The 18,105-nt window shown below is 38.7% G+C and overlaps 1 protein-coding gene across 3 annotated transcripts in view; it reads right to left on the reverse strand.

Moving 5' to 3' along the window:
- The window catches only part of LOC111872770 (transcription factor SPT20 homolog-like 1), a 52,189-nt gene that overhangs the window by 18,354 nt on the left and 15,730 nt on the right, over positions 1-18,105 (reverse strand). For all 3 annotated transcript variants that reach the window (XM_033754831.1, XM_023866937.2, XM_023866938.2), the window contains exons 5-10: positions 17,184-17,482; positions 14,531-14,743; positions 13,837-13,968; positions 10,889-11,196; positions 9,762-10,494; positions 1,616-1,775 (exon numbers count right to left, since the gene is read on the reverse strand). In XM_033754831.1, coding sequence (XP_033610722.1) covers positions 1,616-1,775; positions 9,762-10,494; positions 10,889-11,196; positions 13,837-13,968; positions 14,531-14,743; positions 17,184-17,482 — 1,845 coding nt within the window. The remainder of the gene's footprint in view (positions 1-1,615; positions 1,776-9,761; positions 10,495-10,888; positions 11,197-13,836; positions 13,969-14,530; positions 14,744-17,183; positions 17,483-18,105) is intronic.

The raw sequence follows: 18,105 nt of genomic DNA on the forward strand, positions 1-18,105 counted from the left end.
AATAAAACCGTGACAAACCTGTCAGGATAGTCACTCCAAGGACTGGATTCAAACTGAATTTCTACCAAATGCAAATCAGTACTTCACCTTTGTACACAATGCCATTTCACAAGAACTGACTCCTGAAATTTTGCCCAAATATGAGCATATTGGAATCAAAAAATCAGCAGCAGGATTTAAATCTTCCACTAATATGGCGCTGGGGGCCAGACTTGGCACTAATGGTATTTTTAATTTTTATTGAATCCAACAAAATGCTAGTCCTGTTGGACTCATGTATGTGCCATCACAGCACTATGCATGGTGAATGAATGTTAATCAGCATTATTCATCACCAACTACAAGCAAGGCCCCTGGGACATTCTTACTCAAAAGATATCTTCTCAACATTAGTAAACTGTGGCCTGACACAAGCCAGACATGTAACATGTAGGATCATGAAAAGCCTGAAAATTTCTGCTGGACATACTCATGAATTACCGTATTTACACATGTATAGGCCGCACATTTTTTGCCAAAAATTCAAGAGGAAAACTGGGGTGTGGCTTATATTCGAAATCACACTTCATTTAAAAAAAATTATATTCATAATTATTTCGGAATAATTTCTACTCCTGAAATAATATTCCAAGAAAATTATATTTTCTATAATTTCTGTCTGAAAATTGTGCTGCGGCCTATACACGCACGCGGCCTATACATGGGTAAATACGGTATGTAGAATTTGTAATGCTTATACTGAGCAAGTGACCACCTCTGTGGTCTAGTGGTCAGAGTTCCTGGCTACTGATCCAGAGGTCCGGGTTTGATTCCTGGCGCTACCAGATTTTTTCTAAGAAGTAGTGGATCTGGAATGTGGTCCACTCAGCCTCGTGATCATAACTGTGGAGCTATTTCAAGGAAATAGCAGCTCCAGTCTAGAAAACCGAAATTAACGGCTGTGTGGATTCGTTGCACTAACCATGTGACACTATCTATCCGCAAAAGTTGGCACTAAACTTCGCCACTAAGCGGCGGTAGCTCGGTCGGTATAGTTCGCTTGTGGACTAAAATCACGGTGTTTTTCTTTATACTGAGCAAATGTTTTGGAGGTGCCTGGTCCAAATCTTGGCCAGAACACAGATTATTCTAAGGTTCTTTGTGGCCTCCCTCAGTCCTGCCAGGCAAATGCTGGGCCACTACTACATCACAACCACTTCCCTCCACATCCTATTCAATACGTTATTCAATATCATTCAATGATTCTATAATCTGAACCAATATCATTAAATTAACTATATCAGTACAGAGGTCATGCAGTGTTCAGTGAGCATGTGTTGATTATACTCGTAAGTTGTGAAATGAAAGTGATGTGGGATAACATAACTATGGCCTACTGCAAGGTGGTACATCAGCATTTGCCTGGATTGCCTGCATGAAACTGTGAAAAATATTGTCAGGATAGCTGATAACTCAGCTAATATTCTTCTAAAAGCAACTGACACATTCTAATCATATGCAATATGAAATCAGCCTCCATACATCTATCAGACTGGATACTTGCTGGCATATTGGCCTGATCAGGGCAGAGAAAGGAGTTAAACATGGAATTTAAAAAGTCTGAAAACTGACTTACCAGCAGCCTGTTGCTGTTGGTACTGTTGTGCAGAGTTCATGAGGCTGGTGACTAAAGCACTAATGGCTGGGTTTGTTAAGTGACGTGTACCACTTGGGGAAGATTTCTGGACCTGACTAGGTGCTGGTTGCATTGATGACTGCATCTGAGGCTGATGTTGCTGAAACGAAAGAATATCCAAAATGTGTGCATAAAAATATGTGAAGACCAGAATAACAATTATGTTCACTGTTTTTTTGTTCTCATGGCTAACCAAATTCTTTAAAAAAAGCTGATGTACACAAGAAGTGTTTCAAATTTATCAAAAAGGCTCATCGCATGAAACCATCTGATGTATTATTCACATTAGTTCACATTTATACAAAATCATTTAAGGTCCTCTGTCATATTCAGCCTGACATTCATGGAAATAACTTTTCAGTTGAGCGTTGGACTAACTCCAATCAAAAGAAGGGAAAAGAAATTTGGTCCCTGTAGTTTGTCATGTACTCAAAAAATGGTTTTGATGAAGATTCTCCATAACATTCATTCAAACAATAGTGCCCCTCCCCAATTCTAGTCCAATGTGTGAATTTAGCTGTTAATAATATGAATTGGGTCTTCTGAAATGCCACATGTAACTATATATTTCATATAAATAATACATATTATAAATTATATGAAATTATGAAGAGTTTTATCTACTGGGATGTAATGCTGTGTGGTCTGGTATAGGCCTACCAACATGTTGAAGAAACAAGGATACATCACCTCCATCTTTGAGGTCAAAAGGTAAGCCAAGCAAGATAAAGCAAGAAGCTGGTAGTAAATCTTTGACAGATTTTTCCCACATTGCACGGCAGTACATCCCAGAATACAGGTCTCATTATAGCTACTACTGTGATAACCTCAAATCTGATATATTAAATTACATTGTCTAAAATATTTTCAATATAATAATCAACAAAAAAGTAACCTAGTTCTTACTGTAAAGTGACAGCAGCCAAAGTGGCCATTAGTATTCCTTAGACTTACACAATTTTAATGAGCATTCTCAATAGACATGCACATAGATGCATACACAATGCATGAGAGCATGTGTATGTCTATGGTGTGTGGCATAGTGAGTATGGGAGTGCAGTACATATTTATATGCCTCCAGTTCATGAAACCATTTATGTTACCAACATAACACTTATGAGATTTGTTAGTGCTGTATAGATCCTGTTGTGACAGATATTTGTCTGTAAAATTCATTACAGAAAACACAGAATTCTACAGTGAAACCTATCTAACCTTCATAATCTATAACAAAGCATTTACCAAGCATGCTGGTATAGTGATAATGTTCTAGACCTGTAATTTGGCAGATACTAGGTTCAAATCTTGATCAGATACTGGCTATCCTGATGAGGGTTTTTGTGGTTTTTCTCAGCAACTTCAGGGAATGCTGGGATGGTACCTAATTTAAGCCATTCATTGTTCCCCAATCATTCTACCACACAAAACTATATGAGATACTGACAGCTGACAGCAGTATAAAATAAACAAGAGAAGATAGAATCAATTTGAAAAAATTACCCGATACAAATTAATTGACGGTCTTATAGAAGAAAATCTAGTGACTCAGCTGATTACAGCACATATGAGGCTTACAGACCTAACAGCAGTAAGAACAGACACAGATATCTCTAATTGGAACAAAAGCAATAAATATGTGCAAAGCCAGTAGTCCCTCACCATTATTTTCATCATATACACGAAACAAAAAGAAAATACAAGAATGAAAACTGGCCAGATATATAAACCAATTAAATTGGCAGAAATTCTGACAGTGATACTATGCTATTTGCTGATGATCAGATCCTTCTGGCCAGATCTGATGGGGGTCTAGAATAAAACTTCAATAATATGGGTGCAGAATTTTCCATTGAGATAAATAGCAAAAAAAATTACATTATGGCTCTTAGAGGAATGGAACAAATTAGAAGCAAGATCTTTTTCCACTGACAATTCCACTTTTGCGTGGATAGTTTACAGATATGGAAAGATAATAACACAGTGACATTTAGTGATAATACTAATTACTTGTGATATAATATAGCGCATGAAGGAAACAAGGATCTGAATGTGAGATATGCAAATTTTGTCAAAATACTAGGACTTATAAATCAGATCTTCAAACCATTATTAATTTTTATGCATGCAAGAATATGAATTTATTTAACAGAATACTTATTGGTAATTTATGTTATAGCAATTAATCATGCATGAACAGTTTGAACAGATGAGAGAAACTGATATCAACAAAATGCACTACAGGATACACTCTTTTGGAGAGTAACAATGTTCCAGTACCAGCAATCCTCCTAGAATATGTCATCAGATCAGTTCCATCTTTAGTTCTCTAGTGAAGATAGTGTGGCAACTATCAAACAATTTTCAATTCTCTCATTTATCTGGTGACTATCAGAACACACAACCTCCTGCATATGACTCACAATATGATTATTCTGGCATGTTGCAACCTGTCCAGCACGTGAACAATTCAGGGATGTTCTCGAACCAGCAATGCTACTCACTCACCACCATTCAGGATATAATATGTTTGTCATATACCAGCTGAAACATCAGTGTTTCTGTCACTTATCTTTGTAATCACCAGAAAAATGTGATGCTAGCCCACTGCTTGAGGCAATCAGTTTTCCCACTTTTGAAACTTTCTATGCATTGAATTCATCTCTAGTACCGAGAGGGCCTGCAACTGAACAATTATGCTGTGTGTGGAGGTGTGAAAGTTTTGACTTGCACAGGTAGGCTCCAGCCCACCAGCCATAATGGTGTCATATTCACTCTTCCCAGAATTTTTGAAACCACTTTGTTTGCTTTACCAAAGGGATTCCTCTTCAAACACTGTCAGTTTATAAAGAATGTAACCTTCATTATGACAAAAAGTATTTCACATGTCATTATACATATCTTGATAGGGTTGCTTCCCTATAGAGGTTATCTAGTTGAGATGTCTTTATGTCAGTGAAAATTAAGAGTATGATTTTACAGCTTCACAGGTGGTTGCCTCGAAAAGATTTAAAGTTTTCATAGCAGAAAGACATTAAGATTACATAATTTTTTAGATTATGATATGGTTTAGTCTTATGGCTAGTAACCACACAGGACTACATCATGCCATAACCCAGAAGATCTCAATTTATTTTACACCATTGTGATAACCTGAAATCTCAACTGTCACTTTGTGCTTATTATTCTATGATGTAAAGCAAACTCATTATTTAGTTGATGTTTTATGACACTGTGGGGCACGCGGTAGCACAGTTAGTTGAGGGGCTATGCTACAAGCCGGAAGGTCGCGGGTTCAAGTCCTGATGAGGTCACTGGATTTTTTCAATTGACCTAATCCTTCCAGCCACACTATGGCCCTGGGGTCGACTCAGCCTCTAACAGAAATGAGTACCAGGAATTAATTAAATAATTTACCTGGGGAGTAGAGTGCAGCCGGCGCGTAAGGCTGACAAATTTACTGCCATCTTTGAGCTGACTGTCTAGATAATGTCGGACCCTCAACGTCTCACAACCCTATGGGCCTTCACAGCCTGGTACAGGGATAGTTTTACTTACTATTTTTATGACACTGTATCAACAGCCAAAGTCATGTAGCATTCATTGAAACATAACAAGACCATTAAGAAAGATAAACAGGAAGAGATGCTGGGGGATGTGTTTGTGGCCTAATTTAAGGTATTTTCCCAGTACTTTACAGAATATGAAAACACCACAAAAAGCCCATCAGAATAATTGGTCTCTGACAAAGGTTCCAACTCAGCATTTCACAAATGAGGGTCACACATTCTATCACTATGCTAATCCACTCAGTCTAAAATATTAGAACCTGATTTAAATCCATGTCATTACAAAACAGTGAAATTTCATATGCTTCAAAGATGAAAAAACAAACAACAGTGCACATTTATCCACCTCAAGAAATTGCAAATAACAGGGGATCTATGAAGCATCATCTCTGAAATGTACCCCTATTCATATAAATATGGCCTTTTAAAGATACCATCCCAGGATTCTCCGAGATAAGGAACCACATAAGAACTTAATTTATTAGAATGTGAACTTTGTACCTCCTGAAAAAAATGACATGAGATTTATCCCAAATCTACACAGATGAGTTCTTTGCTGTAAAGTATCATGCAAGATAAGAGCTTCTAGATTTTAACGGTGATGATCCCTATGGGCGTGTTACAGTACTTCATTCATTTCACCATAGTTATGTTTGATACACACAACTGTGGGGGATATATTCAATATATGCAACATTTAAGGCGTGTGATCAGTTGTCATTATACTGAGAGATATTGTTTTATTATTTGTATCTACAATATTGGTGAAAGCAGCTAAGTATTCTATGGTATACCTGAGTTTCAGAAAAGACTATAGATCTTATGGGCTTTTACTTCCAACTGTGACACCTGTAAAAAGTCAAATTCTCAGTCTCTGCTATTCTTTTCTGAAGGCCAGGAAGGCCACCGTCAAGAGCAAGGGCAGAGATCAACAAATGCCTATGGGCCACTGTCAAGAGCAAGGGCAGACATCAACAAATGCCTATGGGCCACTGTCAAGACCAAGGGCAGAGATCGACAAATGCCTATGGGCCACTGTCAAGTACAAGGGCAGAGATCAACAAATGCCTATGGGCCACTGTCAAGAGCAAGGGCAGAGCTCAACAAATGCCTACGGGCCACTGTCAAGAGCAAGGGCAGAGATTGACAAATGCCTATGGGCTACTTGAGACAAGCAGTCTCAAAGAGGGAGCAATGTGACAAGATGCTTGAAAAATTGTCTGCTGATAGGTAATAGCTCAATATACGTGTATATATATCATCAAACATGTGATGCAACAACATGGGAATTGGTGGAAGTGGTATCTTCTATGTGGGCCGTCCTGAGGCTATAGAGTGAGAACCTCTAGGCGAACATGTGATAGCCAGCGAGGGACAGTGATGGATAAGAGGCTACGAATAGTAGTTGAGATTGCAAGCCAGCTGCCATCCAACAAGTACTTAAGCATGGAACTAAGCAAAGCTCCATGGTTAGCAGCTTTAACCAAGTGATACCTAATTAATACTGTAAGAAAGCAATGACTAGTGAACATAATGCAGTGAGACTCAATGTGGGTTACAGTGATTTGTTAAGTGTTTAGATTAGTGGTGGTGCCATAATTATTTGTAGTTACAAGTGTTCAATAAATTCACTGTATAAATAACCTTTAAAAATGCTTGTCATTGGTATGATGCATTTTGGGGTTCTGAAAGTTTAAGCTTTGTAGAGTTAAAAGAATCTCTATAAAAATTAACATTTTTATCCACGAAATTCTTTCTTGCATTTCAATCTTTTCAGGACACAGTGTCCCATGGTTTGTCCAAACTCCAAAACTAGCCTCTTCCAGGGTTTTGTAATAAAAATCTTTCACACAAAATTGTTAGACATGTTCATAACATGTCCCCATACATATTTCACAACTTAAGTTAAAATGATTTATGAAATCAAAGTATTTCACAGAGCTACCACATTGTTACTTTCCCATCAGTCTCCTAAACAAATCAATCTACTAAATATTGTGTGTATAGAAAGCAGTGTCCCCACCTCTCATGGTTACATGTTACAAAATTAAAAAGTACCTTGATGAGTTGGCATCTAATGACAGACTTTTAAACTGAGTTTCATTGAAACTGGTTAACTAATGTAGACCACAGTTTCTCAAACAATGGGTTGCAACCTATCCTAAAGAAGGGCCACTGAGCTGTCAAGAATTATTTAAAATGCAAGTGTATCTAGGCACGGTCGGCAAGTCAGTAAGCTAGTAAGTTTTGAGACAGTTGCTTTCAGAAAATGTAGCTGCAGCCAATGAAACATTTCACAGATTTCTTTGTGACAGTACAGGGATGTTTTATAGTTCGCTGTATGTGTATGTAAAGCTTTCAGGACCCTGGTATCATGATACTGCCTGATAGGAATATGTTACAATGAGCAGTGCAGCACTTTTTGCTGAATGGCAGAGATGGGAGGTTGGGCAAATTTATGCAATATTTTAGGGGCTTGCAGTATCACAAATTTTCAGAACTCCTGGTGTAAACAATAACTAACACACATATATGAAGAGAGACACGTAACTCAATAATTGGATTTTGAGCCCCAGAAAGATGTACAAAGTGATAAATGCTCTAAAAAAGAAAAAAATTATTACTGTAATAATTCATTCAGCTGATAAGACCACTAAACAGTGCGCGCACGCACACACATACACACACACACACACACACACACACAGGTACTCTATTACACGTAATCAGACCTGGTGTATCTTGGACACTTGTCTGCAACATTTACGTGAAATGACAAAACAGACTGACAGACACTGAAAAAAAAAATACACGAATTTGGGCTACATTAGTTCAGCAGCTTTGAAGGGTTCAAAATTTTTCTTTTGTTAACAAACAAATGAACTCAATGATATAGGATTTTCTTCAAAAGTTGACAGTTGCTCAGCAGATCAGGGAATTCCCTACTTCTAGCATAAAAGTTCATGTTCATAAAAACCTGACAGAAGACACTAATCTGAGCCAACAGAAACCAATCTATATTGTGATATACTATTTCTCTGTTAAATATACAATTATATTGCCATTTTTGCATAAGTCTCCCAAGTTCATCACTTCTTTCAGGCCTCCTGACCTACACTTCATATTTTTCATTCTCCCATACATGATACATGCCTTGTCCATCTTTCCTCCTTGATTTAATCATCCTAAAAATATCAGGCAAAGCAATAGCAACAATTAAACTCCCAATTATATAATTTTCTCTCCTACGTTCTTGTTGTTCTCTCTTAGGTTCAAATATACTTCCTATCAATCTGCCGCAAACATCCTCAATCTATGTTAATTCTTCAGAACAGACAAAAAGTCCATTAAAAGTTCAATGGAAATATAAATTAATGACACCTGACAAGAGTGAGAAAAATAACACATGCTTATGTAGGGTGGCAGTACACTTGTGCAGTTGGTCTCTCAGGCAACACAGAATTCTCAAGTACACTGCATCAAGAAAAATGTAATTTAGTATTGAATGATGAACTGTAATATTATGGGGACTTCTTTTTTTATTGCTAGTGGGGTGGGACTAAGTCCCTTGCACTGCGGCCACTTCTGGCCTATTGTACCAGCCCCAGATGCTAGGTGAGGGTGATTGTGGAGCAATTGGTGGAATGAAAATTGGCGGGGGAACCAAAGTACTCGGAGAAAACCTGTACCAGCGCCACTTTGTCCACCCGGGATCAAACCCGGGCCGCCACGGTGGGAAGCCAGCAACTAACCGCTTGAGCTATGGCGCGTGGCCAATTATGGGGACTTGGGAGAGATGACAAACAATGACAGTGCCACATTTTAGCATTTTCCTGAACTGACTGGGATAATCTATAATACAATCTCAGGATTCTGTTCATGACTTTTCAGTGCATGAGCCTGTTTAGTGTCATGGGGAAAGCCATTTGTTTCAAATCTTCATCACCATCCCCTTTCTCCCGTTTTATTCTCTCTTTCATACCTGCATCATATTTACTTCTTTCTTTCATATTCCTTTCCTATTCTTTTATTTGCCCATCTTATTATCATTTTGTTCCCTTTTCCTTCTTCACTCTCCTTTATGTTAGAACAGTTCAGGTAAACATTGCTCAAAGGCTCTTACAGTCACAGAGTATGTGAAAGCATATACAAATGTTACTGAATGATGTATCAGGGATGTTTAACATTAACACCATATCTCAAACACTAAGAATTAACTACTTTGCCTGTGGGCACTATATCCACCCATAAAGACTACATTCTTTGTCAATGGCAACATATACCAAACTGGCTTTTATGTACATAATGAGAAGCCTAGTTTCAAATCTACATACACGAAAAAGCAGTCACCTTACTACATATATTCAAAATCAGGTATGCAAAAGTGATTTCACACACACATTTTTCATATGATGAGCCATTTTTGATAAATTTTATAACAATTGAATTTGGTGTAGATGGATGCTGAAAGAGTGTACTTGTTACACTCTACTGGATGTATATAACAGACAGAAACATACTGATGTCAAAGATGAAGCAGAACCATTCTTGATGGAATTCTGTGATGTAACACCTGCCACTGATGACACACCAACTCCCATTCCTACTGCTGTTGATAGCGACGTTAGAGAATTTGTAACATTTGGCAACACTGAACTACTTCCTGCAACATTTGGTGCAACGATTGTTCCATTCATAATATTTGCTTGTGTCACACTAGACAAATTGTTAATGGAAGAATTACTTATATTTGTAACACCGGTAATGTTTGTCACAGGTGGCGGTGACACTACTGAATTACTAAGACTTAACACTTGGGGTTTATGAGTGTGTATATGTTGATTTTGAAGTTGTTGAGTTTGCATTTGAATCTGAGACTGAATTTGTTTGGTTGGGATATGATTTGATGTTTGCATTTGTAGATGGACGTTTGGTGACAGCTGTATCTGACTTGAAACTTGGAGCAGCTGGTTTTGCTGTGGAACAGTTTGTTGGTTTTGAATCTGAATTGGACTGTGCACTTGAGTCTGTGCTTGTTGTGCCTGAGCCTGGAAGTGTTGCGCCTGAACCTGGGCCTGGGCCTGCTGTGCCACTCTGGCATTTCTGTCCCTCATGCTTGACGTACAGGTCACTCTTGTAGGCTGACCAGGAACAACGTGGGTAATTCTGACGGACTTACGCCCCTCCTCAGTAAATATCTCTGTGAACTGCTGGATGTAACGATTAGCCTGCACTCTTGTCCCCAGGAAAAATCTATAAAATAAAAATGTAATATAGTTACTTACAGCAAGATACTTGATCCTCAACTTATGAACAGGATATATTCTAAAGTCCCGTTTGTAAGTTGAGTCATTCATGTGTCAAAATGCAAATTTCCCATTAGAAATAATGTAATTAGCAGCAGATGCAATCCTAAGCCTATGAACAAGGCCTATTTAACATATAATACTGTATGTTGTTTACCCTATAAATGAATATTACAGAGAACAAAACACATTCCCAGTCAAGTAATTAAGTAGAAGTAATAAAATAAATAATAATAATGAGTTCGTGGAAGAACTAATCACCTACTTTCTTTTACTACAGACACTATCAAAATACAGCTCTTTCAAATAAATGCAACATATAGAAATGAGGAAGCTCTTACTTGCATGAGGTGCCATTTTCCTCTTTCTCTTTGTAGTCCCTGTCAACGTACAGTTCCCCCAAATATTCAGCGTTGGAAGGCCGCTGAAGTATGGATAGCTTAATGTGGTTTACTTTTCCCTCAGGACCTTCTGATTCTAAGATATACTCCTCAACAAGCTGAGGGGAGCAGTCATTTGTTTCACGTGGACGTTCATATGCTCTGGCAAACCTCATAACATCCACACCACCTTCAGGTACTGTAAGGTCTGGCATTTTAGAGTCCAGTGGAGAAGCAGGAGGAGGCACCAGAAGACCATTTTCACACGGCTGAATACAGAGAGAACATTATGAAAGAACAAGTTATTGGAGGCAGCCTCTTATATCAAGTTATTATATGTGCTGAAACTGTCTTACAGACAATACTGTACATGTATACAGTGTAACCACAATACAGTGAACACAGATTAGAATGAAAAGTTAATTACAGCCTGCAAAATCATGGGCACCATCAATTTCTTAATATTACACATATGGAAACAATTCTGCGCAAAAGGAGGAAATTTTTCTCAGACTTTATTATAGCAAATAATTTCCAACTAGATGTAACTCTTTTCCATAGAAGATGATTACATCACAGCATCATGTTGTGTACTACACTGATTATAAGCTAGGAATCTGTTGATTCTACACAGTATGTATACAATGTGGCATGCCGCCAAAAAGCCGGGCGATAAGACGTCCACTGATAGGCAATGGCTGCGATAAGAATGTATACTTCAGTGGAAACGCAATACCAGCAGACCACTGCATAGGAATCGCCAAACAACAAATGTGTTTCCCCAGAAATAGAAGGATATCCATGGAAACGTTATAAAAGTCCAGCTTCGATGAGACCAGTAAGTTTTTAGTGTAGCTCCAACTGGAGCAGAAGCAAGTAATTGTGATATGTGTGTAAAGGTAAAGCTATCCCTCCAGCAGGCCCAAAGCTCCCACATTTTCTAGATAATCGTCTCTCAGATGACAGTGAGGTTGTCAGCCTTACGTGCTGGCTGCCCTTTACTCCCACCACCCAGGAAGATTTCAGGTTCTGTTAACCACAGGAATGAACTGAATCTGCATTATGGCCACCAAGACATTGAATGGCCCACATCAGAGCTTCACTTATTCAGGGATGTTCTTAGCTTTATTGATTGGTTCATGGTGCTGCACTTCACAGCAGCTAGTGCACTGTTAGTTGTGTGGCAAATATGAATTTTTTCAATGAATTAATAATGCTGATGGCTGGCAATGTTTGGAATGAAGTAGTGACACTTCACAGATCACACAAGATGCTGAAAATGCTATCCTGGCATTCCTTACATTGACAGACGAGGTTCTGGTTTACTCTTTGCAGTTGTACTGCAGAAATATTCTCAATTTCTCATGGACATCTTCTTTTAGGCCTTGCATTTGGGAGTTACTCGTTTAAACTCTGCCCTTCAAACAAACCCAAAGCAAATAATCACAATGTATAAGGTTGGGTGAATGTGCTGACCAAATAACACTGCTGATAATTCTGTCCAAGAAGACATCAAATGAAGTCTGCAGACATACAGCATGTGCAGTGTCTTGCTGAAACCAGCCATACAATTTTTCTTCTATTGTGAATGCCAGAAATAATTGCCCAAGGATCACCTGTACATATCTTTTGTAATTAATCGTTTTGTTACAAAAATGCAAGTCCAACAATCCTTCTTGCACTCACAGCACACAAGACACAAACTTCACTGGATGCAGCTTGACTTGATGATTAGACGTGGAGTCTGTGAACTCTAGTACTGATTATTTTGCATATTTATGTACCTTTGTTCCTCTAGGCTGGGGATTGGGCGTGAGGCTAACAACCTCACACCATAAGAACTAAACTGTTCAGAAACCAGATAATAACCCTGGGATGGATGGATTGAACAGAAGTCGACATCAGCGAAGGAGCAATTGGGAGCAAAGATGAATAGTGGAGAATGGAGGCAGACTGTTCAGGAGGATGAAGATCCTGAGCTGTGGTACTGAGGGGAAGAATGTATCCTTGTAAATGAAACCATGCTTCATTGGAAAAGAATGTCAATTATGGACTGATTTCACCTTTGATGACCAACTGCAGAAACCAACTGCAAAAATGAACTCTCTTAGCTGATCGTAAGACTGCAAGGCATGGATTGTTATTATTTTATAGGGACTGAGCATCAGCAATTGTGTTGCACTTTGTGCACTTAATTTTTAAACTCCAGCCTCTTGAGCTGTGTGCTCTAGTGATTTCTAGGTGTATGTTCAAGCCTGGCTTCTATGTCATCAAACTTCTCCACAGTAAATACTGCTTATGTTTTTGTTTCTTGTCTATTAACAGTTTTGTTGATCTAAGTTTATTCACTAAATTGTGAATTGCTTGTCTGCTGGGTACTCATTCACCACAAAATACTGGCTAACATTTTCTTTTAAAATCATCATCATTCACAGTTCTTCCATTTCCAACATACTGCAACCATTTGCAGGTTGTCATTTGACTAAAGGTCTCATCACCATAAGATTCGTGCAACATATTGTGGGTTTCTGCAGCTATTCTCCTTACTTTGAACTAGAATTTAATATAAATTCTTTACTCCTTTACAGATTCCCCACTAAACATGAAAAGACAATGAAATCGGTTATAAAAACTAAATGGAATGTCTAATCTACTTGGAACAAAGTGGCTTGCATAACTGTCAGATTACAAGGTCACTCAAATAACACCTAATGTGACCAGTGCACTGCTGCTCCGTGCCATCACTTTGATAACTATTTGAACACATCTCATATGTACACACACACACACACACACACATACACATTTCTTTTTGCATTAAGATATGCAATAAAGCTTTCATAAATCACATATTAAAGAACCATTTACCATAAGAATAAAGCTTTTTCATATAGTACAAATGTACTTACCTTCTTGAACAACCTGCTATTAGAAACTGGTAAACTATGAGTTTTTGCTCTCCGTTGGGTGATGAAATCATATAACTGCATATCATGATGGGCAGAGTACTGATCTAGTTTTCGTTTTCTGTTCACTGAAACCTATACAACACAATAAAAAATGGCATTATGATATTCAGTTCAATTTACCTACATTTCAGCAAAATATTATATAATGAAACATCCACACAGAGAAATTCAGACATCCAAACAGCTATTTGTCATAGAAATAAAATTTAATAAATTCATAAATGTCTCATCAGAATTATAACCTTACAATTTCCATACATACACAAAACTACTGGCAAAATAATTGTTTTGTTTGTCTAGGAACTGTAGCAGCAATTCAACACATCTTTAATTTCTTACTACTCTTCCAAAATATATGAACTTTGCTACATTTCCAAAGAACTTATTAGTTATTTTTATATCATGGTTTTGCTCTGTATTTAGATGCTGAGATATAAATGTATTGTAAGTAATTGAAGTAAAAACTTTGCTCTCATTAATTTCAACATACCAGTTTAAAACATTCTGTACCTTGTTAAGTACTGGTACCACAGAAAATATCAGATGAGCAGTTACAATTTCTGTGTTAGAATTCTGCTACAATTTAAGCCCAGGATGCAACTTAGCCATTTACAGTAAAGATATGATGCATTACCTGAGAGAATTTCTTAGCACAATGCCTCAATGGTTGAGTGTTCAGAGCATGACGGTGATACTGCATATGATTGCTAACAATAGAAACAGCAGGTGAAGGATCCAGGCAGAGGGGGCCTTGTGTTGCTAGAACCAGCTGACTCTCCAAGGCTAGCCTATCTTCTGCATTCCATTCCCCGTCAGCAGTCAATAAGTTCACATCACAGAGAAGACTCTGTAAAACATGCAATACAATCATAATTTTGATGACTACTGTCTTCTGGGATATGACACTATGTAGTTTTGTAGACCTTTACTAACATTTCAGAAGAATATTCTGCCTCTACTGTCTGGGTAGGGGAGTAAACAGAGGGTGAGAAAAGTGGTATGAGTGTAGAGACTGAAGGCTGGGACTGGGGGCCCCTGGGAAACTATTAGCACCAAGGAGAAAGAATCTGAGGCCCTTAAATGCCTATTCTACTGACAGAGAGTACAGGAGAGAAGATAAAACAGTAATTGTGGCTGATGTCAGAGAAGGGGGTAGGAAGAGGGAGGAGGAAGATGGCCCTAATAAAACCAGTGTCCATGCTCTCAAAAAGACACTGTGCATTGGGCCTAACGCCCTGATTTGGGAACCCTAAAGCGGGAATTCCTATGGAGGAGGCCTGTCTCAAGAACCTATAGTTTGTGGTGCTTGAAAGAACAATAAAAAAAGTTTTAATGCTTCTCAATACAGGTACCTGCAGAATGTCCAAATGGTACCCAGTTCCATGCCACATGTTACCCAGCAACTGCATAAATGATTTGTGCATGAAGTCCACTTGCACTACCAACACACATGCTGAATTCCAGGACCTTTACTTAACCCCACAGGAAAGCATCCAATGGGGTTATATCAGGGGAGCGTGGAGGCCAAAATATTGGTTCATTCTGTCCAGACCATCAGTTTGGATATATAACAAGCAGAAACTTTCCCACTGTCAGGCACCAGTATTGAGGAGGGGTATCTTGTTGAAAGAAAATGTTTGGTTGAAGGTGTACAAACTGCAGGAGTGCATATCATGGTAATGTGTACCCACACTTGTCTACTCTTGAAAGATGGATCCAATCACATCATGGTGAAAAAGGGGGTACCACACATTCAATTTTGGGATATCCCATTTGTACTGAAGAACTGTATGTGGGTTCTCTGAATCACAAATTCTGCAGCAGTATCAGTTTACTACACCACAAAGGTGCAAGGCCGACTGATCACTAAAACTGACTCTGTCAAAGAAGCCGTTGCTGTTGCCAGTGCAGTCCAGCATTTCCACAGCATATTACTTCCAACAAGGCTTATGTCCAGTTGAAGTGGATACACCATCTGGATAATATATGCATGAAGTTCTAACTGACTATGGAAAATCTTCTGTAAAGGTGAAGAGAGAGTTTCAGTTCTTTGCTGGCAAGATGAGTGGATTTCCCTGGGCTGTGCTGAAAAGCCTCCTGCATCCTCTTGACAAAATTAGTATTTACTGAAGGCCTGCCCGTCTTCTTATGCTGGACAGTGCCTGTCTCTTTAAACTGTACCAAATGTCACATGATGCAGGTAAAGGTAAAGCTATCCCTGTAACAGGCCATGAAGGCCCATAGGGTTGTGAGACATTGAGGCTCCCACATTATGTAGACAGTTGACTCACAGGTGGTGGTAAGGCTGTCAGCCTTATGCACTGGCCACCCTTTAGCCCCAGGAAGATTCCTGGTACTCATTTCTGTTAGAGGCTGAGTCAACCCCAGGGCCATAGTGCAGCTGGAAGGATTAGGTAAACTGAAAAAATCCACCTCATCGTAACTTGAACCTGTGACCTTCCAGCTTGTAGCATAGGCCTCAACCAACTACGCTATTGTGTGCCCCCAAACACAGTCTACGTAGTAATGTACTGTAACAGTGGGAAAAAAAAAATCTTGAAATTTTTATAGATTTATGTTTTTGGCACCTCTAATTATGAAAAAGTAACTTGGGAATGCTATCTGTCTGTACTGAAGTATGTATGGCTGTGCATCTGGTTAGCTCCTGAATGCTTGGAGAGGATTTATTCATATTCAATATTCAAGAATTTATCCATCCAAAGTTTGCTCCCCGGTAATCTGAACCATCCAGTTTAAAAATAGGGGCTCTTCAAACAGGCCCAAAACACAAAATGATGATTTTCTAAAGAAAGAGCTTACATTTCAATAATTTACGGAGACAAAATCCGTAAACAAAACTGAATATGTGGGATCATCAGGAAAATAAATGTATTCTCACATCAGGCACAAATGTGATACAACAATTTTCATCATTGTTGGTCTGTATTCACCAACCAACAGTGGTCTACCAAACAACAATCAATTCAGTTTCCAAGGTAATATAGTTGAGGGCAATCATATATGAGAAAGTATGTGCAATGTCTTTGCAGCGACTTCTACATATACACGGAAACAAAATGGAAAAAACTAGGGAGAGACTAAGACCAATTTCAAGGTGCTTTTCTAGCATCCACCTGAAAAGACAGATAAATCACAAAGGATCCATCAAGATAGCCAATGCTGTGGTCAGATTCAAGTGGAGAGCTCCACAGTAAAAGTCAGGTATATTAGCACTGAGGCAACATGGTGAGGAGAAATTAAATTTACTGTCTCAATTATCTATTTACCTGTGTGGTCGGCCGAAGAAGCACATGATGTGTATCATAAACACAATGCTGCAATGCCTGCCGGTAGTCTCGAACTTCTGCTATGATACAACCACTGTAAAACAATTCTGGATTTGATGCTTCCAACAGATCAAGAATCACTGGAGGTAATTCTTCATTATCAATGTAACGCAGAAGTTCATCTTCTTGGTAAGGCCAACGCATCGTTTCAATGATGCCTTCTGTAGCACCACCACTGCCGTTACCGGAGCTGCTAGTACTGGCTGCAGTGATAGGATGGCCGCTGCTGCTACTGCCACCTATGGACAGAACCCTATATTACTGCCACTATTTAACCCTTTGCATGCCATGAGACAATCACACTGAATCGATGTACTTGCACTAAAACTGCCACACCCAAAGAGATTGGATCAATGTTTGTATCAACATTAAAACTTCAGCTCCAGTGATACTTTATCTACCACAAATCCCAAGAGGACTACCACTGATTGAATGTGAGAATTCACAGTAAGAAGCTAGTGACTAACCACCTGACCTATGGTATGGACATATATAAACATTAAACATGGCTACTCAGTTACAGAAGAAGTTATGGACAACTAAAACAACAAGAACTAGAGTTGTAAGTAATACGGACTGCAATCCAAACCTATTATAAACAAAACTAATATATGTTCTACATGGCATTATATCCCAGGAGATGGAGCACCTTGTGGTCACCATGGTCCAAACCTCAAATCGAACAAAACTAATCTATACCAACATTTCTTACAGTAATATGATCTAAGATTCTTTTTTTTTTAATTGCTAGTGGGGTGGGATTAAGTCGCTTGCACTGCAGCCACTTCTGGCCTATTGTACCAGCCCCAGATGAGAGGTGAGGGTGATTGTGGAGCAATTGGTGGAATGAAGATTGGCAGGG

Source organism: Cryptotermes secundus, unplaced genomic scaffold (genome assembly GCF_002891405.2).
Source record: "Cryptotermes secundus unplaced genomic scaffold, Csec_1.0 scaffold4622, whole genome shotgun sequence".
Taxonomy (NCBI): domain Eukaryota; kingdom Metazoa; phylum Arthropoda; class Insecta; order Blattodea; family Kalotermitidae; genus Cryptotermes; species Cryptotermes secundus.